The 24635-nt window shown below is 38.5% G+C and overlaps 1 protein-coding gene across 5 annotated transcripts in view; it reads right to left on the reverse strand.

Annotated features, from left to right (window-relative positions):
• Positions 1-24635, reverse strand: part of LOC136747873 (tumor protein p53-inducible protein 11) — a 63342-nt gene that overhangs the window by 37039 nt on the left and 1668 nt on the right. For 4 of the 5 annotated variants that reach the window (XM_066701148.1, XM_066701151.1, XM_066701150.1 and 1 more), the window contains exon 2: positions 16076-16186. The exons of the other annotated variant lie outside the window; for it this stretch is intronic. Coding sequence is in view for 1 of the 4 variants with exons in the window: in XM_066701147.1 (XP_066557244.1) it covers positions 16076-16186 (111 nt within the window). In the remaining 3 variants the exon portion in view is untranslated. The remainder of the gene's footprint in view (positions 1-16075; positions 16187-24635) is intronic. 5 annotated transcript variants of the gene reach the window in all.

A 24635-nucleotide genomic window follows, 5' to 3' on the forward strand; every position in this document is an offset into this window, starting at 1 on the left:
AGGATCAAGCTTAAGAGACACGTTTGCATGGTTTGTGCTGATCTAAATTACCTGGCGAGTTACTTGGCTGTCCGAGTTGTTCAATTTACAGATGTTGATACTGCCTTTCACAACTTTTGGGTTGCTGGTTCAATCAGAGCTTATTTACATTAGAGCTTAATTTATTTTTCGTTTATCTTAAACACTTTCACAAATCATTTGCTAAGTGTGATCCACATGTGATGTTTTGTCTAAATCTGTATTCTGCTGGAAAACTGGAATAGTAGGATAAGAGTTTTTTGCGTACGTTTTTTTTAGCTTTTAGTTTGATATATTGTGTGTATATATATATATGGTTAGGCAACCACTGTATATTGGTCACCTACAACCTTGACACACAATAGCAACCTCCTATGGTCATCCAGGTACTGTAAGGTTTGTCCAGTGAGAGTCCCTTCATCCAATGTCTGTCTGCTGTTTGCGCTACTTGGCCTGCTAATTGAAGTTTTAGGGTTTAAAATAACATCACCATCACCATCAGCCTATATTGGCCCACTGCTGGATGAAGGCCTCCAAGGTGTTTCCACTTGTTTCGATCTACAGCTTAAAAATGTATTCAAAAAGTGGCCACTTTTCAGCAAACTGTTATTTTTTCCTTTTTCTGCAGAGTGGGCTGTTAACAGCAGATCTGCAGGCTGACACTACAGTCTAATATAGCCTTTGAACAGAAGCTGAGGCCTATTCCAGGGGCGGACTGGGACCAAAAAGCGGCCCTGGACTCAGGGCCTGCTGGCGAAGTGCGGTCCGGGGGGGGTGCTGGGGGTGCTGGGGGTGCTGGGGGTGCTGGCGAAGGGCAGTCTGGAAATCCACACGGGAGTCAAGCGGCCCACCAAACTAGAAAATGGTCCGGCCCTTCTGGCATTTGCCAGAAATGCCTGATGGCCAGTCTGCCTATGGCCTATTCAAACTCAACACGTTGACCTAGCAAACCGCATACTTGGAAAAGCAGCCAGCAGCAGCGATTTGTGTCTTTTTATTTTTTGTGTTGTGATTTTTGTGTTTATAACATAGCAGGGTCCTTCCAACAAAACAAAAAGCTTTATCCCTGTAAAAGGTCTTTGCTAGAAACATACATACTGTTAGACTCATCCTGCCTTGTATTTCAGCCATGCTGGAACAGAGCCACCACACTACTTCGAAAGAGTAGCAGTCAACCCCGCTTGATGATTGTTTTGAAAGGACTTTAAATCAGATGCTCTTGAGATGCTGTTTATTCTGATTATACAGGCACTTAACTCATCCGAGTTGTTCAAATTGGTTTCAGAGCACAAAGCTCTCTGCCCTTACGTTCAACAAACACTTTTGTCAGTTAGCTGACAATGTATCTAACAGTACAAATATTTATGCAACAGACTGGGAGATTTCCATACCCCTTTTGTGTGTGTGTGTGTGTGTGTGTGTGTGTGTGTGTGTGGCTGTATGTGTGTGCGTCTGAGCAGCTTATTCATGTTCCAGCAGATTTGTTGAGTTATGTTGTTGCTGTTGTGTCTGAATTTACTGTATTAAGATGCCAGTGTTATTTTTATAGATACCTAAGATACCAAACACAACACCATGATTCAAAATGACTGCTCCATCTGCCCAGTCGTCTGTCGTCCACACTCGTTTCTCACAAGCTAGTCAGGTCTGTCTGCTAAGTGCTAAGAATAAGTGCTATGCAAAGACGGTAGGGAAGCTTTGAACTCCAGGTCAAGACCGAGCCACAGAATAATGTTTCATTGAGAAAAACCTTGAGATGGTTTTGCACAGTTAAGCAGATACAAGACTGGGTTTGTGGTTTTCCAAAGTATTTAACCTTTATAGGGTCAGACCTTACAGAGTGTAGCAAACTAACTTATTTTCATTAATTTTACATTCACACTACTTAAGAGTCTAACTGTCCCCTGTGAGAAATATACATTTACAGGATTCAATGAATGCCATGGCCATAACAGCGCACAATGTTAATGTAAACACTATATGGTGCTTTCCAACACATGCCAAGGCAGGCATTCGGAAATGTTTTAGCACGATGCATTCATAACACACCACTAAGCTCCAACGCACATGTGGTGTATAAAGAAATCTCAGAATTCCTATTAAACTACTACGACACTGTTATTCTGAGGATTGACAACAATAAATGAAGAGAAACAGATATGCCAAGTTATAAGTGCAATTTATAAGCACTATCTTTAGTAATAATCCATACTTTATATAGTGCCTTTGCATAAGCATGTCCCATAGGGCTGTGGGATTCAAATACAAACAACAGATCATGGAAAGTTTTGAAATTAGGATTTTAAGACACCAACAGAGCCACAACAGAACTCGAGGAAGTGAATTGAAAAACAAGATATTTTTCCTCCGACTAAAACATCTACCTGATCATCAAGACAAACAGGAAACCAAGTACTTTCCGACACAGATGAAATTAGGAACACTGTTTTTCACTTCAGGCAGGGAGTGAAAGCCTGGCACATTTTCAAAGTGACAGACCTCATAGACTCGGCAAGGCTTTTCTTTCGGAGGGTTTTTAAAGTTTCCCTTCTGCTGAACTCTAATATTCTTAGGTCAGAAACCTTTTTGCTAGAGTTCTGTTTTCATCTGAAAGACCTCAATATTTTTTATTTCTGCACGTATCTGAATTTCACAATTATGTTCACATGAATAATCTAATAAAAAAATCTAATAAAAATACATCTAAAAACAAAATAAAACAAAAAACTATATCTTTATATACATGGACTTTATAGACCAATGATTCTGCTGACTTCACTGAGCAGTTGCATTCAGGGCTGGCTTTGTAGTTTGCAGGCTGTGTACAGACTTTTAAAACGAGCTTTGTGGATTTCAGTTCCTCCCATACAGTTACACTACTCCAAGGTTTAACAATAAATATCCATAGAATTGTTTCTTAAAACATGTAAATCAATATATTAACTAATACAGTAGAGCAGGGTAAAAATCAAACTGCTTACATTAATACATTTGTTGAATCATTTACCTCATTTGGTACATGATTTGGAATTAATTAAGATTAATCACGACTAATCAGAATCAGAGATAGAATGCAATGCTGTCACTGTTGCGAAAAAACACTTGCAAAGATCTAATTTTCTTTCCCACTTTGTTCCAAAGAAAAATGTTTTAGATTTCAGTTTTAGTGTTTGATGTAGAGCTTGCGTAGAAAAGTCAATAAACATTTTTAAATTAATTCCCCAACTCTTTATAAACCTCACAGATATTTATATCACTCTTTCAAGTCCTGCTGTAAAATGTTTCATTTCCAACACTTAAAAGGCATCCTACTGGCTACAGTATATCAGTAAGACTGAAACCACATAATGGTTCTTAGTGAGGAGTAGAATAGTTTTCTAACTAGTATTCTGCATCTAGTTTAAAGGCACTACTGACAACCTGAAACAGAATGTACCTTTCATGAGATTCTGAAATGAGGAACGCTGTAGGAAGGGAAACTGACCTGGTACTGTATTTCTATTTCCACCAATGAAGGTCAAATAGTTTCAAAGCAGTAATAAATCTCCTGTCACTGCCCGAGACACCTACCTCAAGATCCTCTGGAACACGATTGGAAGTGTATATCTTGTTGCGAGCCAGAGTGACTCCTTTGTGCTGCAAAAGCACAAATCAAATCTATCCCTGATTCATTCAGGGTCTTAAAAGCTTATTAAATATGTCCCTAAGGCAGCTGATCTTTTTGTTCAGTGACAGAATTGTAAAGGTACATTACCACAAACTCCATTCAACTTTTAAATGAGAGAGAGAAACAAACCCTTAACTCAGTGATTTTCAACAAGTATACTGAATATTAGGAAAAACAAGATGAAAAACAAAAATAATAATGAACAAAACATTTCTCATGTATTATCACTAAATCAGATTCCTGCCAGAATCGCATGGCTCTGTGCATTAAGACAAGCTCAGGTTTCATACTGAAGAGGAAGTTTAATTTTCATGTTTATAAATGAGAAGAGTGTGCAGGCATGGGGGGGGCAGGAGGGGTTGGTGTGCCACTCAGACATCTGAGGTTATGTAGGTTTGCCTTAAGCTTAAAAGGTTGAGAATCACTGCTTTAAAATGACAATGAATATCAATTCTCTAAAAGAGGAAAGAGATGTAATCAAAAGAGTGATGGGCAAAACCGATCTAGACTATTACTAAACGTCTTTAAATCTTAATTTTCACAAATGCAATTACTACACCGGGGAATATGATTATTTTGTTCCTACATAGATTTAATAAAAAGCAAGTCCTTCAAATATCTAGATGTTTAAGCCATTGTACACTTCAGAAGCCTGGACTAGCACACATGAAGAATTGGAGCTAAAACTCCTGGCCTTGCTCCCAATATGGAAAACACACTAGTATTACATGCACTGGAAAAACAGAGGATTAATCAGTCATGGTTGTCTAAGAAACAAGGCCCAGGATTCAGGGTTTATTCATATCGTGCTACAAGCCCCCACAGAGACTTATAATGAGGCCTAAACACACCCCAGTCAAATGAAAACATGCTTATATTAAGGGTCTGTGCATGAGGAATATGATCTATTCATTAATTTAAATAACACTCATTACATGGCAAGTGGGGAAAGCATTTTGTGTGTGTTTGTGTGCGAGTTACTTAACCCCAAATGTCAGTCAGAATTTTAGGAATGTACTTCACTTTTAACAAAGTCATGTTTCATTGCCCTAAACTGAATGCAGATTCACCTGTACACACCCTTCTCAAACCACTGCAGATCTGTCAGCATCACAGGTCCCACATTTCAATAATATTTGAGGAACAGAGCAAACTGTCTTCTCATTGACCTTGACAAGCCCATTGGGTTAGAGTAGCAACAGCCCTATTGCGGATTTTCATTCCTTTACAGTTGGCGTTCTAATCAACATACTTATGTTTCCATTTGTTTACGCAATCTCACTCTTCTGAGGGAGACTGGATCATTTGGTTTGATGATATGGCCTTGAAGCACAGATATAATACCCAGGAGGATTCTTATCCGAGACTAGAACAATGTAAACATACATAACATAGCCAATATGACAGATTCTTCTGCTGAGCTTAAAACTCATGATCTTGTTCACTAGGAGAGACCATGCAGTGCTTTTGATAAGTCTAGGCAGTGTTAAGCAAAAAAGTTAATTTGAAGCCCTGGCTCTGCTTCGGTCTAGCTGTGGTTTTCCCTCCAGAAGCTGTTTAACCTCCTTGTTCTCCTTTCTTTGATAAAACCATGCTGTTGTTAATGACTGAGCTGCAACAGCAGTTGATACACGATTTTGCCCCTAGTCTCTATAAATCACTTTTAATAAAGGGCTGATCAGGCATTGCCAATTAATAATGTAATTATCATCACCATAATTATCATCTTGCCAAAAGAACCTCACACAATTTAATGAAAAGACCGTTTTCTAGACCTCAAAACTGAACCTAACATCTGCATTGTCAGTTTGGGTACCACTCCAAAGAAGCTCTAAAAAGGCTATAACCCCCTCTCACCTCATACAAAAAACAATACTCAGCCTATGGATAATCCTGTTGTATGATTGATGAAACAGAACACTGCCTTCAGTAACATGATACTTTGTTTTTAAGGACTTGGCTATTTGTAGCCATTACCATGAAATCACAGCCTCGTAGGCCTACTGTGTCTGACAGCGCTGACCTCTTGCTGAGCGATACTTATCACAAGCAAACTCCAGCAGACAGACAATAGCTGAAAAACTAGTAAAGACAGTAGAAAAACCAATTACTTTGGAATTCAATTTAGAAGTTATTTGATTTGATTGCTGCACATATGGTGAAGTTTATATTTTGATTTAAACTAGATCAAATTAAAACTCAATGTAAACATGTCCAATTCAGGAAGCAATTGTTGTATAGCACTGCTCTCCAGCCCTGGTGTTGGAGAGCGACTGGGTTTCGTGATTTTCATTCTAAATCCCAGTTACTGAAAACTGAAACATGTATTGGTTTAATTTGTCAAATTTAACATGTGCTTTAGTCACAGATCAAAGACGCCTATTAAAACCCCGGACAGGAGACCACAGTTGAATATTATATTAGTAAAAGGTAGCTTGAAGTGTTCTCATTCTGTAAAATCATTTTCCTATGTGAAATGAAAGGAAAGAGGTAGTCCTATTCCACAGAAATAAGTCAAATGCATGCCAATGGGTTTTGACCTCTTCGGAAATGTAGCCTCATGTCATGTTTATCCAACCAGTTGTCTTAGCCAACAAGGTGCAGTCTAATCCTTCTCCTACTCTATCTGTTAAGTGGAGGAATTCTGAGCATGTCCAAAGAGCAAATATGTGTAGATTTTCTAGTACAAGATACAATGTTAGTGCATTAAGGATTCAGTTACTTACAACTCAATTTATTTTTTTGGTAACCAAAATCAAAGGCTTATTGTGAATCTACTTTACCAGGACCATTTTAACGGTAAGAACACTCAAAACACACAGACAAACAGCATCAGGTAAAAGAGGTGCTTACCAGGGGAAACGTTTGAATAATTGAAATGATCACAACAATAAAAGACAAAAATAAGTTTTTTGTCTGAGATTCTTTTGTTTAGTTTTTTTATAGCGATTCATTTTGTTTCACAACTTGGCTTCCTCTGCTACAAACCTGTCTTTCATCATCTACTCAAATTAAACATCCTTCCTGTAAGTAATCGCTAAGCACTCTGAAATATGTAATTCCCACCGAAAACTCTCGGCCGTATTAAACTGGCACACAAAATATACAAGCTTGCCCTTCACTGCTTTCAGCACTTCACTGCTCCTTTGAGTGAATAGGTCCATGTTTTAGATAAAGTGAATGTAACTGAGAACATATCTATGAGGTACATGCAATCTAAAACATAATTATATGTCAATAATGGCAACAATATGGAAATGATTTTTTTGTTTGTTTTTTTTTCTCTGCAGATCTGCTTGCTTGTCAGGTTATGGAGTCTTACTCAATTATATTTAGCTTGACTGCCTATAGCCTGCCTTGACTGGGAGCTGAAATATATTGACCTGCAGTCCTTGCAAGGCATGACAAAACTGCAGCCAGAAAAAAACACTGGGCTTTGGATAAATAAGCCTAAATTGTACAGTCTATATTTCAGTCACAAGCTGAAAAGGCGATGTCTGATTCAGTCTGTTCAATGCTCTTGTAATAATCATCTGAAATTGACTCTGATTGAGGGAGTGATAACTGAAACTCATTGTCTTGCAGTGTCAGCAGAGCAGCACTTGCAAGCTGTTGTGGAGCTGTTATGTGCGTTTTATTCGTATTCAGCCTGAAAAAGCACTTCAGTCGGCCCTTCATCTCCAAGCAGCACTTCACCGTAGCCCCTTTCTAATTTCAACAATCTTCAGAAACGCAGCATTTGTGCTTGGCTCTCCAGTTCTGTTCTTGAGCCAAACAACTTCCACTGTCAGGAAAAGGCCAGGAAGATAAACAAGTCTGTACAAATTAGGCTGTTTTTTCCCTGATTTGCCAAAGGCCAAGGATGGTATACAAGCACAAGGGGTTGGTTGGGGAGAAGTAGTAGTCGATCATGATTTACCCAGATAGAAGCCAACATGTTAGGCTTGTTCCTGTTCTCTTGAACATAATACAACAAGAATTTCATTAGCATGTGAAGTAACTTGCTTTATTTGATCTGACTCGCATTGTCCATCAACAAATCATGACATACAAAAATGTGCAACAGGTAGGACAGACTAATTTCTCTCTGACACAGGGGATATACCAACTGACTGGAAGACAGCAAATTTCATACCAATCCACAAGAAAGGGGACCAAACTGAGCCAGGAAATTACAGACCAAATCAGTCTCACCTGCATCACTTGTAAAATGTTGGAAAAAATGATTAGACAGAAAATAGAGGAGCATCTTAATGAAAACCATATTCTTGGAGACGAGGCAGATTGTGTCTTATTAATTTATTAAAATTTTGTGAACATGCAACTGCAGCTGTAGATCACGTGAAAGCATATGATATGATATACTTAGATTTTCAGAAAGCTTTTGATAAGGTTCCACACCAAAGACTGATCCTCAAATTGGAAGCTGTAGGCATTCAGGGTAATGTAAGTAGATGGATTATGAACTGGTTGATGTATAGGAAACAGGGTGTCGATTAGAGGAGTCACTTCTAACTGGAGTGAGGTTGTTAGTGGAGTTCCACAGGGATCAGTACGAGGGCCTTCGCTTTTTCTAATCTATATTAATGATCTGGACTCTGGGATAGTTAGCAAACTTGTCAAATTTGCAGATGATACTAAAATAGGTGGCTCAGCAGATACAATCTCGGCAGCACAGGCTATTCAAAGGGACTTAGATAATATTCAGTTGTGGGCTGACACCTGGCAGATGAAATTCAATGTGGACAAGTGCAAGGTAATGCATGCAGGTAACAAAAATGTCCACTATAATTACACTATGGGAGGAATAGAACTAGATGAAGTAACGCATGAGAAAGACCTAGGAGTCTATGTGGACTCCTCACTTTCTCCATCCAAACAGTGTGGGGAAGCAATAAAACAGGCAAACAGGATGTTAGGGTATATTGTCAAAAGGATAGAATTTAAAACAAGGGCAGTAATGTTCAGACTGTACAATGCACTAGTTAGAGCTCATCTGGATACTGTGGACAGTTCTGGGCTCCACACTTCAAGAAAGATATCGCTGCTCTAGAGGCAGTTCAGAGGAGAGCAACCAGACTTATTCCAGGTCTGAAGGGAATGTCCTACTGAGAGACTGGGGAACTGAACCTTTTCACCCTGGAACAGAGGAGACTACATGGGGACTTGATCCAAGTCTTCAAAATCATGAAAGGCATCGACCACATCAAATCAGAGGAGCTTTTCCAGATCAGCAGGGACACACGCACCCGGGGACACAAATGGAAATTGGGCTTCAAGGCATACAAAACCGAAAACAGGAGACACTTCTTTACACAGAGAGTCGTCACAATCTGGAACAAACTCCCCAACAATGTGGTAGATGCTGAAAATTTGGGAACATTTAAAAATAGACTGGATAGGATCCTTGGATCACTTAGTTATTAATGGACACCAAATGAGCACGATGGGTCGAATGGCCTCCTCTCGTTTGTAAACTTTCTTATGTTCTTATTTATATCTCTTGCCAAAAGACTCAAGAAACAAATCTACACTGACACACACCATACTAATCAGAAGAAAAGTATTAGTTACTATAACAGCGGTCAGTAAAGTACATTTGGTGCTCAGTACCATACATCTTTTAGGACTGGAAGTCAGTGGCTGTCCAATATATTTGTCCCATTAGTGCAAAAACTAACCCATGGTTAACAGTAGACAGTTGTACAATGCTAAACTCAAACTGCACATGAATCTCCACTATCTTTAAGACCACTAGATTTCAGTAACAAGTTGTAAAAAAAAAAAAATTAAGGGAAGGGAAAGATTAGAGGTTTAAATGACTAGAGGAAATGTTTGTTATAAAATTCTTGTTATGCTGCAGATTTCATCTTCCCAACTATGATTTCTTGGTAATCGACAGACAGAAAACACTAACAATCTTGCCCCAAGACAAACCACTTACATCTGAGTTTGAAACCCTTCTGGTTACCAGTTGCACTGATCTTGTGTGTTACAGTTACTGGGAACGAGGGCAAAGTCAGGAAGACAGTGTTTCCCGGGCTTGTATTTTTTTTTTTTTAATAAACTAAAAATAATCATCGTAAAAAAAAAAAACACTGTAAACTAGGTCACAGGACTGCAGTTCGATTTTTATCTGATGACTGTTATGAAGCATGGAAGGGGAACAGTCGCTGGAAGAGAAATAGTGAAGCAGGAAGGCACTGCTGCAGAAACAGGCCGTGGTGCTTCAAGCGCAGAGCCCAGCCCACCATGACTAGGCACTGAGCCAGGAGGGACACTGCACAGTAGAAGAGCAGGATGAAACCCTCGCCAATTTGTGACGTCTCGGCACACAACTGGGGAGTCTGCAGACGCCACCACACACAAACGCACGAGGATTCCAGCACTGCCAATCCAACACGCACACTGCATGGTGTCAATGAGGATTAATTCAAGAGGTATGTTTGGATGATTTTAAACCCTTATGAAAAACAAGTACAGTTTAGTACATCAGTATTATAAAGATGACACAGGGGTTTCATATCTATATATTGAAATATACTTATGATGTTCTGAACTGTCCATTGTCATAAGGGACCATAGTTTAAAGGAAGTATGAATCCATTTTGGATGCAGCTGAACAATAAGAAACAAACACTTGATTCTAATCATATCAGGTCATGTCAAATGCAGGCTACCTTAATTAAAATACATTTGAAATAATTAAAATCTCAACTAGCTGCAAAAAAAAAAAAACTAAAAACAGGGCAGACTTCATTCAATTTGCAGCCCACCCAGATTTCACTCATCTAAACCCTATCAGACAGTCTGGTTTTAGAAAAAACACTTGAGAAATGAATGAGTGGAAAAATGGGGTCATGAGGCAGGTAAATGGTCAGGGAAAAGAGCAGTGTATTTGGAAGGAATAAACGTTCATGTAAAAGAGCAGCATGTTCAGAAAGAACAAATCCTGGAAGATTAGGATCCCTACAGCACTTCACAGATTTATCCATAAAACTGAGGAATACGAAAGGGATTTTGGTTAAACAGCAAATGTCAAATGCCTTGACACACAAACGCCTTTAAAATACTTAGCAATCTTTTCTTTTATTTGCCTGAACTCATTTTCTTTTACAAACCTGCCAATGCTTACCATCTCTGCCTCACCCCACCCCCTGTTACACAACTCACACAAATACATATGTATAATATTGACATTCACATTAACAGCATTCTGCTCTGGCAACCTGATGCTTTACCGTCAATGTGATGTTTAATTTCTGGTCTCTCATGAGCAGGTGCAAGCGCAGCCTCTTGTTAATCCATCTACAGAACACTGTGCTCTATACAAGACGGAAGAAATAGATTATTATAGTGTGCATGCTTTTTGTGCTGCTAAATGGGCATTATTTCACTCAATGTACTAGGATTATTCTTCAAACTTCATCCCCCTCCCCCATCATCTGTTAAACTATTCAATTTGTATTAGCCAGTTTCTCATTGTTGAATTTATTTCATACTGAATCTCATTTCATTGTACCAGTGTGATAAATCCTTTGCCAAAGCTTCCCAATTCAGAGCCCAGAGAGAATGAGCCGGTTATCTTATCTAGTGGGGAGACTGTCAACCTTGCGAAACATTCTACAGCATGTGAAATAAATGACAGCCCATTAGCAATAACACCCCTTGGGGGGAAGCGCTGGTTTTATTTGCATAGAGCAGCGCATTTCCCCACACTTTACGTGGACACCCTGTCGAAGGGCATCCTTAAAGCTAGTCAAGCACAGCCCTTTCCTGATGAGCACCAAACCAGTAGGCACTGCAACACTGGGGGAAATGAATGAATCGCCACACTAATATGACCATCAACAAAAAATCAAGGTGCAAACACATACACTGTCATGAGGACTTCACCTCGCGTGGCAGATCTGTTTCTCTAGATTTACAACCAGACCGGCACCAAAAATGTGGCTTATGGTTCATTTTTCTTCGACGGACTGGATATTTAATGAGAGTATGGTACCACCCCAAATATGTATAAAGTCATACTCATAGGCATATTAACACCACTGGTCTTCTACAAGACTGTACGCTACCTGCCTGCCTCATCAAAAGGGATCAAATTGTTCAATTTCTCTTCACTACATAAAGGGCTAAGGAGCTCAGACTGCATAGGAATCACATAATAGCATTCAATTTCCAAGAGTGGAGATAAGACCTAATCTAGTGAACAATGGGGAATCTCTATTGCCGAAGTAAATACAGTTCTCGCTTCTCCATCTTATCTGAAGTGTACAGAGCTGCCAGGCTGAGGGATATGAAACAAGTCGACTCGTACCTGCACTACGATTCGGGAGCCTTTAGGATGATCTTAGTAATTGTGTATCTAGAATTAAAACATTTCTATGAAATCACACTTTGCTCTTCCTGCAGATTAACTCTACTAATCCACATCACAATTCAACAGAAAAACAAATTCCACTTAATTAAGCCACAATTATGTAATTACTTAATGACAGTATTCAACTCTTCAGGTGAACGCCATTAAAACACAGTGGATTACATTGACAGGTTAACGTCATTGAATTGTTTTTCCCTTACCAAAACATCTGTTTATTAGATGGAATAAACTGAAACTAATTCAGAAAAAGCATCACTACTGAGCATAGTATATTATTTGGTTACAACTGCATACAATTATGTGACTTACTTAACAAAAAAGGATAAGAATAAAATAAAGCTTTTACTGGATATATTCAATGGTCTTGGGAAAACATCAAACACAAATGGTAATTACTAAAAATCTTTTTTAAAAGCAAAATGTTCAGATTTGCATAACAAATGTACAGACAATGTGCATCACAATAAGTTAAAGGGAATGCCGTGCATTAGTTATCTGTGATTTAGTGATTATTTGCATAATGCAAAACAAGATCAATTAATCTTGTTATAATCTTAAATAGTAGAGAATTTGTAAATGAAACCTGAGAAATATATTTATATAATCAGGAATCAAAAGTACTGATAATACTGTTAAACATATCCCTAATAATTCTACCAACGCAGACATATTCTCTAAACTTCAGGCATCAATAAAATGTATTATTTTATAAATGTGTAAACTAAAGAGGCAGGCCTTCAATGTAAGTAAATCTCTATCAAACACTTTATCAAAAAATAACTGGATGGTTAATTAATTTTGTGCAAGTAATTTCAATATTTCTTTAACTGTTCAATGGGGAAACAAGCTCCTTTATATAATCATTTAGAGAACATGCATTTTTGCAACACCAGTAAAGCACTTGTGTTCCTTGCAACACCACCTAAACAACTACATATTTAACACAGATGTTTCCTTTGTTTCACATCAATGTGACTGTTCTGACCGGCTCAGCTTCTCTGCTGTAACGATCTGAAAATCGTTTAGTTGAAAATGGCCCCTTCAAAAGGTTTCGTAGGGTTTAACATTATGAAATGAGGAGGTGAAGCATTTCAGTGTGTAGGAAAAACTTTTTTTCCGCTGGGGCTCTGAGCATTGTGCACTGTTCATTTGCTTCCCTGCCAAAATACATCTTTGCCATCAGTTCTGAGGAGCAGTTTATGCATTGCTGGAACAGCCAAGCAGAATGGCAATTTAAAGATAACTTCAAGAGAGCCCCACAGGACATGCATAATCAGACATCCAACAAGAAAGGAAATATCGAGGTAATGAGGATGACTCAAATTACTGTTTGAAACAGTACAGAAAAGCACAGGTACACAATTGGTAAGTTGTGCCAGCTTTGAACGACTGTTTGGGTTTTCCCATAGCAGTTATTATGAGCACTTCATTCACAATCACTTAATTCAAATAAAAAAAAAATTAGAACTCCAAGTGCAATAAAATGTAATGGTGACAGTTATGTTGTGAAGTGGAATATGAAACCATGATTAATTGCAGACTGCATATGAATGCAATTTAAAATTCCGAGGTCACAATCTATGTCAGAAAGGAATTAACTGTCACTAATTGCGGCAATTCACCTCTGCCACCAAACAGGAAAAGTTCAAATCTATGGGGAGTACTTGAGGAAGGCAGTCAGACACCTGGATGTGGTCTGTTTACTACATAGCACTGTCACATGATGCTCACCACACAGTCTGTCATACCCATACTAGGGACTGCCAGCACACTACATTAACAGACCATATGATAAAGTCTAAAAATATATATTTCAAAAGCAATCCTGATATAACGTATACTCTGAGTAGGGTACAACAAACTGCTTTGAAGAGTAAAGGAGTTGGTGGAGAACAACGATATGCCTCGATGTCCCTACTTCACAAAGCATGTTTTCCTCAACTTGACCTGAAGTCCTTTCTACAGTTTTCCTCCTGGGCAAACAAAATCCCGATGTAGGTCCCATTTTATAAAGTTCATGCTGGCTTTAAACATTGAGAAATTAAGGGGAACTGGTTTTAAAAGAAAGACAGGAAAACCTTACATAAGAAAAAAAACATCTAATTATACAGCAGAGGATCTCAAAAGTGTCTCGCAAATATGCCCAAATTGAGCCAGCTACTGTAGTGAAAAGAAATCTCAGCAGTGGTCCTAAAAGAGAACATTACAACTTAGAAAGGTGACATGCTCTGAACAGCTAGAAAAAGGTCAGGAATCAGACTGCTCTAAAATCAGGGAAATAGTGCAATAATACCGGAGACAACCGGAAAGAAATTAACAGCTAATATTGCAGAACTGTATGTGCTGCATTAAACGTCCTAGTAATAAAGCAGTGTAACCATATATTATTCACTTGACCAATGGACCATTTCCTCACACACTACATTTCTTCAGCTGAGAACCTTATTTGGGTATTTTGCCATCACAAAAATAAATAGAAAGCAATAAATGCATTTAATTTCATTTTTAAATTAATAATCTTCTTGTGTTTTCTGGGTTCAGAGATCCTGTTATCATATTTGTATGTTGTCCTATACTGTATACCACTCCTAAAAAGTACAATCTTTTCAAACACTGCCAAAAGCTGGCTGTAAAACAATCCGATTCATTAGGCTGGAGCTGTAGGCTGAAGTGATGTAATCTTGTGGAATACTGTGTTTGCACTCAAAAAACATCTTCAGGTTTGTATGATTGCTTCTGTAATGTTGTTTCACAGTGCACCACTCAACATGCAACCGATTAATCATTTTTAAAACAGCCTACAGAAATGTTATCCATGTCATTTCAAGGAAAAAACGATTCATATTTATACAATGTGTTTGATTAGATCTAATTGAAAATGCAATTAAAAGGTTAAAATATATTAATGAGGCATGCATATCCCCACAAAATTAATGCATGCATTTCTTATGTGCAAATGTGAAACCATTCTCGATTTCTTTTACGATCAGAAACGAAACATCGTGTCTAAAACTGTGTGCCAACCACAATGCACCACAGGGCTTTTGATTTCCAACATTTTGTAAAAAATGTATTAGCCTTGAACAACTTCTTACACTCTGTTACATCAGGCTTCAATCCACACAAATGGCAATGGATAAAGAAATAAAAGAGTGCTTTATCCCATCTGCATTCTGTTACTTATCTCTCTCAGGAGTACTACATGTTCCTTTTTCATATTGTATTTTGAATGCTACAAAGTGGGAGTGAAAGGTAAGTTTCAACAGGGCTTTTGTGATTGCCACTACCTACATCTGTTGAATATGCAACAAAAAGAATTGGAATAACAGGAAAAGTTTAGTTATAAACTACTTTAAAGTGCTGGAAAGTCAATGACATGTATTTTATACCCCTCAATATTTGGCAGTGACAGCTGGAAACCTAAGTTTCACTGTTAAAACCCTTTACAATTTGAGCCACTTAGACCCTGAAACATGATTCTGGAGCTAATATTTCTGAGAGAAAGCCTAGAAGAGCCACTCATGAGATACAGCATCTCCGATATGCATGGTCAAAGCCTTTCCCTATTTAGCAACCATATATCCCACCCATTGGAGGCTCTGATGCTGATGGGACAGCTTGAACATCCTGAACTTGCAGGGACTGGAACAGCCAGTGGGGCCTCACGTGTCCAGAGAACATTTTCACCTGGTTGCTTCTCACACCCTCCTCAACAGCACTAGTATCTATTTTAATTCAATATTTTTGAGGATTACTTGGTCAATTACAAAAGTCCAACATTGTTTCAGATCCAGGGACATCCTCTAATCCTGGTCAGTACTTATTTAGAGTGGCATTGCACTTCAGTCCAACAGTCAGAGTGGCCCAATATTCTCCCAAAAACTGCATGAATCCATAGAGATGATTACACGGGAAATCCTTAGGCTGTTGCAAGAAGAGAAGATTTTTGCTAGCTAAAAACCAGACCACAATCACAGGCCTTCTTTACTTGAAGAAGTGGAGCTTACCTTAAAAAAAATAAAAAGAGTAGAGTTGAATCCAGGGGCTGGGGTCCACACCAACTCCTCACCCCAATCAGATTGTGTGGTCTACAACACTGTATCCAATCAAGCAGCAACCTGCAGTGGAATGGAGATAGGAATCACAATGATTGTCAATCCACAGGAGATTTAGAACAGCAGAGACAAAGACAAATACACAGGCTTGCGACACTTCACTATGCGTCACAATTAGTGCCTCAGAAAACTTCACCATTAGGACCAGCCAGCGCAGTAGTGCCTTTGGAGATGGACACAGTACATCCCTCTCACTGATTATAAGTGACTGTTACTTCAAGGAGGTAACAAGCATGAACTTCATTCTCCTTTTTTTACCCTAACATGTTGTATTTATTTGTTTAACCTTTAATGTGTTCAGGCATCCAAGTAATTGGCTTATTTTAATGCATGTCACATTGCATTTGAAGACATTACACAGCGGACCTGAACATACAGTGGGCCTTGAGGCAATCTTCAAAAACTGGATGAGAATTAGTAATAAAACTCTGACCGAGCTCCTAACTTCAGTAAATCAGTCATAATTGACGGTGTTTGTTGCAGTATCTCTACGACAACCATTTCCAATATGGTGTTGTTACAAACTCTGGCTTATACCTTTTATTGAGCTTGAAACATGGTGAATCGATGAAGATTAGGCGGAAATAGACAGCTCGATAAAATGTCCGTTTGGCACTGCATGCATTGCATTTCAAATGCCTTGCACTGGTTATAAAGTGTTGATTCCAAACATTTTTACTGCCATAGAAACATAGGGTTCAATGTTCATTATTGAGAAACTTATATTTTGCAAACCAGTCTTGCAGGCAGACATGCACATTATCTAATTCACTGTTTTGTGTAATCACATTTTTTGGACTTTCTATTGTTCTGCTTAGACAGTGAAGAATATCATGAGCTGAAATAAAAAGGCTCATAAATCACACAGAGTGAAGGACAGGAAATGTATAAGAACACAAACAAGTCAATATTTTTTAATCAGTATCCACTACTCCTTTGAACTACATGTGATATGGCAATATATGTTATCTATATAAAACTCTAAACTAGTGGAACTGCTAAGACATTACAAACAAATTGTAAAGAATGAGACTGTCCTTTCACACAAAGAGAACAACTAGAGATTATGGAATTTAATTACTTAAAACAAACCTCTTACATGCAAGCATAGAAAGAACAAGTTTTTGTGTGGGGTTGTTTTGGTATTGTGAGACCCTGCAGAGTAACAATATTACAGATAACATCTGGCTTCTTGATATTTCAAAGACTATGGTCCACCTGCACAGAAAGAAAAAGCCTGACCTACTTTAATATACACCAGACGTGTTCAAAGCCACCGATGGGAGCCGCCCTTCGTCTGTCCCTACACTCAGACTGTGGAGATCTGACGAAGGCTCAGTAGCCCCAAACTTTTCAGTCGAGTCTGGCTTCCCCTTCTGTACTCCTCCCCGATTATAATTATGCCTCCTCACAGCTCGCCCCCTCAAAATTCCTCAGTCCAAATTGCTCTATATTATGCATGTGATGCTGAATTGCAATGTGTTTGCCCGTTTGCCTGGGAGGTGCTTCGAAGAAACCCTTCTTAGAGAGACTGCACTACATAAAAAGGTGATTTACATAATCAGAGGAATACAGTGTTTTCTGTGCCACAGAAACAGCAGTGAAAGACTTACAATTCACAACAGACAGAGGTTTTAAACTGAGGTTAGGTTAGTGGAGCATTAGGACAGAACCGCTGGGCTGGCACGCTGAGAAAACAAAAACTAATTTGAATAGCAGCAACCAATCTGTCTCTTTCACAGTTACATAAAATCAGTGTGAGCACAACAGTCGCTGCTATCGGGGGTGAACATTTTGTTTCCCTAAAGGGTATAAAGAAGAAACCAGCTCCGATGTAAAAATTAAGGCTCAGATTCTAAATTCTACCCATTGATAACTGCAAAGTTCAAGGCAACAATCTCTCACCACTTCCCATTCAAGCCACAAACTGGGATGGCAGAACAACCGAGGATTGGAAAATTCTGCGCTGCCCGGAAGAAATACATTCTTAGACCCATTCATACTTAGAATGCGATTAGGTCATCCTTCCCAAATTAAAATATGCTCCTTGTGCCATTACTGTTCTGGATTAAATGATTCAATTATTATCTGTAATGTTCTAAGCTCTGCGTTTATTGATTGTATTTTTTTAAAAAGGGAGCTGGAGGAGGGGATATAGTCTCCTGGTTTCACGGGTTCACTGATTTCTATTGAAAAAGGTCCCTTGTGATCAATATTCTCGACATATGAAACAATGCAGTGATGTAATGTTGTTCATATATAACAAAGTGTCGTAATTTTCAGTGGAATTTATTTATTGCTGAGCAGTTCACATGAACCAATGTGAAGCGGACTACATGTGCACCTGGGGGCCCGAGGAGGACTTTGTTTTACAGCAGTTTGTGCTGTCCATTTGTTATGTAAGCAGACATGAGACAGCCTCCATCAACACCAAGCTAGCTCAGTGTGTATTTCATGTAAACAGTGCTTTGATGGTTGCGTGCAGCTCCAGTCATCCGCACAAAAACTGCACGAAACTGCATAAACACCAGGGCATTTACTGGTCTTACTACTCCTCCAGCAATATCAAACAAACAACCCCTCCTAAACAGTCACCGGAAAGGCTATTACCCTGATCTACCAGCATTCATCACTGAAATTAGTAAGTAAGCACGTTACACCCACAGTCCAAGAAAATAAAAAACAAAACACTCACACTAAAAGAATGCCGAAACACAGTTGAAGAAAACGTAGTGATGCAAGAGAAAAAGATTTCCTCAGTCCTTTTGATGCAATCCTTGAGTAATGAGAAATCGAGGGCCTGAGTCACTCTGGCCCTTCTCGGGCTCCACCAGAACATAGCTCTCAGTTCTACCACCAGACAGGAACATAACATACTCTCAAGGCACTTACTGGTGAATCCTATTAAGGTAGTTTAGCTTCGCCTATGGGGCTTTTTCCACCAGGTCTGCACTACATTTCATACACTCCACGAGCCGTCATGCATTGAAGACAAACTCAAGAGACCGTGTACATGCTCACTGATTTACGTAAGGAAAACACACACCAGAGCTCTTTGTTTGAATAAGGCACAAGCATGTATTTATATATAATGTTATTTATGGTTCTACTGGCTTGAATAATAAGTACATTCAAAGTACATAAATCTGCCTGTATGTTACAGTTTTTACAAAAGCAATAGGGGTTTCTTAGAAATATTCTTGAACCATATACCAAATTCTATTGCTAATACTACTACTAATAAACATATTTTGCTCATCCAGTACAGAAGCTAACACAAGTTGCAGTCCCTATATAATAAAGAGACAACATTGCAAGATGGTTGTAGGATATTTTATCCATGATTTTATTTCAATTATTATTATTATTATTATTATTATTAACTAGGCCACCATCTGTTTTAAATTGGAATACATGATCACAGCAAGCAGAGCCTACAAACACCAAGGACTACCCAAAGCAATGCTCTTGAAATGCTGGGAGGCAAGAGCGAGATAGAATAGCAGCTTCAGGAATGAAGATCTTCATCCATCCATCCATCCATTTTCGAAACTGCTTATCTTGGTGAGGGTGGAACGAAGATCTTTTTATGCCAAATGCATCCACTGAGATGCGGTATAGCCAAATACAAACAGAATCCGGAACATCTCGGTGCCCCCTACAGTATAGATGAAAGATCAAACACAAGAGAAGACCCAGAATGCAAGCATCTGAGTGCATGTGTCACAGTCTGTTTGTGAAGGAAATAAGTAGGGCTTGACATTTATTTATTATTTTTGAAAGAAGGCCAATATTTATTGCTCAGCAAAAACATCTAACATAAAACAAAAGTCACTAGTGTCATGTTTATCAGTTGCTGCCAGGATGGATGCATATGGTAAAGAGATACAAAGTACTTCCTTAAAAGGAAAGTAAGGTCATCAGCGAAAAAAAAAATTGAAAACCAAACTCCACATACATAATACAACAATAATGAGTATTTTTATTTTAGTTGTACAAAGCTTACAAAATGAAGGTCAGAATGCTGCAAGCTTTCTCCAAGCTGGTTCTACACTAGCAACTATGCTAGTTGCTAGTTTGCCTCAGGGATCGAATGTCCTAATTAAAGTGTGGATGAGGTACTGTACTGAATGAGGCCATGAATGGGTTTCTCAATCAAGCACAAAATGCCCCCTCTGAGTCAGATCCACAGTGCTTCTGAATGTATGCCCGTTCTTTAAGGGTTTGGTATGGATGCCATTTAAAGAAATCTCCACAGTTGTCCTACAGAGGGAAGAGAATAACATCTGGAATGATGAATTCTACTTTGTCTCTACCCACATTTTGCTGGCAGTGGGGGATCAGTAAGTAGATGGGGTTAATTGTCATCTTACCAGCCCTTGCCTTAATTAACCTTAAGCAGCTCCAGCTATAAGGTGCACCGGAATGCGTAGGAATCGCCATGGTAACAATGAGAAATGCCTTGTAAATCTTCCTCCTCTCTTAGCTTGTGAGCCGGTACCCTGCGCTGTGCATCACTGGGCTCACGACGTCATAAACACAGCCTCTCTAAGACTCTTTCCAGCTTCATAAATTACTACCGAGAACGTTTACAACTTAAACCAATAATGACACACTGTAAAATACAGAAATTATAGCAAACAATGGGGCTTTAACAATGGAGCCATTAGTGTGAAATAGAATAAACATTAAAATATTTGCCCTTTAAGCAACATGACAGTGTCAAACTCTTAGTTGTTCTGTAATGATCACTCTCATCAAGCAACCATTCAGTTGTCATATAAAATCAGAAGTTTTTTTTACCATTAAGTGGCTTTAAATTGTAAGCAATTTAGCACAAAAAACATGGAAAATTTATATATGTAATAGAAGTGTGACTATCTGCTATTGTCCTGGATTTAACTGATAATGTCTTGTATTTACACGCTGTTTAAAAGTCATGACAGAAGAGCTGGTACCATGACTTATTTTCAGGTGGTGCAGTTGGATTACAATTTTAGAGCTAATTGGTAAATACTCTTAATAATAATAAAATATTAGAAATTCATTATTTTTCTTGTAAGAATTCCTGCTTCAGACCTTGATGTTTTGTTGAAATTTAATTTCATAACCACCATAATCCTCATAACCACCTTAAATAAGGCAGGACTAGGGCCAGACAGAATCTCTGGGAAATGTTTCAAAATTCTGCAGAAAAATCTGCATAAATGAATACATTGGAGTTAACGTTCTTCTTATAAGAAATATAGGCTGCAAGTGAGATTTCAACGATTGCAACAGGGTCTGCTTCCAACAGTGGAGCGCTGAGAGAAGGTACGCAAAAGTAATCCTTGTCTTTACAGAAATCACTTGTATTTTTTGCTGGCATCACCTTTGCTATGCTTCCTATATCCCATCAATTTGACATTGTCATTTTATTCCACAAACAGTGTTTTATTTTAAGCTTCAGGCAGAGATATATGACTGCTGTACCTATATTCAAAACACGAGATGCAATGGTTAATGAAATACAACTGTCAAACCAACAACCTCTATGGACTCAGATTAATTGTGGAAACAAGGCAGAATTTGTAATGGATTCATTATTGCGATTATATTACTTAATTGTTTTATTGTGTGATTAGGATATTACTTTTGTTAATGTTCTTGTGTGACCGATAGTAATTCTTTCATTTCTTGCATCATTTGATTTAATTGAATTCTGTGTGAATTCTACTTTTAAAAGATTTTCTGCAGGATTTTGTCAAACATCTGTGCTCGCAGATTCCGTCTGGCGACCAAGTCAAGACACTATCTTTACTGTTGTTTACTAAGGATCAATATACTGTCTTTAAGAATTCAACCATAACAACTTAATCTTAGCCAGACCTCACAGCCCAGACACACATTAGAAAATTTCAATTAAATATAATAGCTTATGAGCATTCTCTTACTGCCTGCTAGCAATTACAAGAGCATGATCTCCTGTGATTGAGTGGTCTCAAAACAACACCCTCAGTACATTGGTGCTAATTTCACATGTCATTCAGTCAAGAACCACAATGATCCCTTTTAAAATGAGACACAAAACGATAGGCCCACTTCTACAACAATGCAGATCCATTTGTCAGGAACAAGTGGTGAGTCCATGGAAAATAAACCATGCACTGTACTAGCCCAGCCCGCACACTGCGCAGGCAAATACTCAGTTTGTATGTTGAGCAAATAATAATACAGACAAAATACAGACATAAAAGGGCAGCCTTCAGGACTGATATGGCACTCACACCATTTTACCATTCTGTTCACACTTCGTTTCGCCCCCAAGGTATTCTTTTCTGGGAAAAAAAAACAATTTATAAATAATGCATATGAGAGTGATGCAAAAACAATTTCAGTGTGCATTACTAACTCCCACTGTAACGACTGCAGCAGACTACTACTGTGATCTACACACTTGGCATAAAGCACAGTAAGATTTGCCGATTAATGTAGTCCACTTTCTACACCCCTTCTGCGTTTCCTGTTTTAGAGACTGATCGTTTCAACAAAATGAACCCTTCGTGAAAGGACAACAATGTGGAGAACATTTTGTTTTGGAAACTACTGGGTCTGTCAATTACAGACTACAAATATCCTTACTGCTGCAAATTTATGTCAAAGAACAGCATTAAATGCAATGAGCGAGAGCTGTTCTCCCCCGAGGGGCAGTGCACAAACCCGCTGAAGGAGGCTGGGCTCAAATTCGGACTGGGTTTCCTCAGCTTGCTAGCAACAGGGATCTCTGCGTACCTGAGCTGTTAACAGCGAGAGCTGCATCTAGTCAGTTCCCTATCCATCACCTCACCACCTGTAGTTACTGCTGGGGGCTCGCAGTGTGACAAAGAAGCAGACGTCTCCTCTCCTGCCTCGGTACGAGATTTGATTAACAATTCAACTCCAAAAACAGAGAGGAGGGGGTACAGAAAGTAAAGTAATTCAAAATACTGTGTCTTAGCTTGTTTGTTTTTGATAGCAGGTGTTGGGAATGTTTACGAGTCTTTTAATGTTGTGGTTTTTGATCCTCACCATTTCTCAGTTCTGTTTCTTTTACAGTGTCGCCCCTAGACTGGCAGAAGCAAGATTAGCTTGAGTATGTGCCGGTGTTGATCTCTCAGTAGGATATTAGAAGTGGTGATTTTCAATTTCTCAAGCAGCTTGCAGCTTTCATTACCATAACACAAACTACAACTACTACTGATTATGATAATAATAATAGTTGGCTTAGAGTAAGATAACCTTTTCTGAACAACATAGCAGGTTTTGCCAAACAACTTCAGACGAGTAGTTGAGACCTTTCTTCAGCGCTTATCTTCTAACAATTAAGAGCGGCAGGTGCTTTCAGGACACTTGCACATGGCTAGGTAATACAGCTTGGCCACGCTCCCTGTCCTTTCAATTCTGGTTGCAGGCACTAGCATCTGGAAGCACAAAAAAATCACACAGCAGCTTAATTCCCTGATATTTCAGCAGATTGAGTTACTATACACTGTAGTTTTCTTTTCATGTCTTGTGGTGCGGTATAAATTTAGCTAGACAGCTGAGAGAAAAAAATAAAAAAGATTGGCTTTTTTTAGCTCAAGTACTCTTGTTTATGTATCGTTTGCATCGTTACAGCATTCTCATATCCCATAATGTGCATTTAATACATTCCTCACTGCAGTCCGCACTCCTTTTTGGTTGCCTTGTGCACAAAAACACTGGCAGTCACTGACCAGTCAGTATGACTGCAAAGTAAGTCACAATCCTCTCAGGTACCTGCACAAGTTATCAAATTATTTTGTCTGTCTGCGTGTTTCCACCCCCCCATAATACAGAAGTCAGGCATGTTTGAAAAATGGCCATACCAAGTCTTTTCAAGGTTATTGTACAGAACGATCACGCACTGCACAGGGAGTTCTCAGAAAAGCACAGAGAAAGAAAAAACTTGGCACCAAATTCCTTAGAGAATGTAAGTTAAAAAATAACACACACACAGGGGGATGTTATGCAGTAGAGATTATATGGTAAACATGACAAAGATTAAATCTACTCCTGTAAAATTGAAAATAGGCAGAACAGAAGAGTTGGCATCTATTCTACAGAATGTATCCAGTCCTATAAACAGAATGTTTAAAAATCACTTTTGCCAGTTAATCAAAATTGTACAATTAATAGGATGTTACCATGTTCTCCCGTTAAACGATGTCAAACGATCAAAATGCTGACTTAATTATTATCCAAAATAACATGTTTTCTGGAAGTGCAAACATTTTAATGCTTTTAAATTAAAAGAGCTGTTGAGACAGGGATATGTCTGTTTCTGTTCATTTGCTATGGGATTTAAAGAGAAAAAATAAAATAGCTCTTAAATTATTAACTGAGATACACTGTCAGAAAATGATAGGACAGGATTATAAGATAAAGATGGTCCTTTTCATATCTTTGTACTGAC

The sequence above is a fragment of the Amia ocellicauda genome, chromosome 4 (genome assembly GCF_036373705.1).
Source record: "Amia ocellicauda isolate fAmiCal2 chromosome 4, fAmiCal2.hap1, whole genome shotgun sequence".
Taxonomy (NCBI): Eukaryota; Metazoa; Chordata; class Actinopteri; order Amiiformes; family Amiidae; genus Amia; species Amia ocellicauda.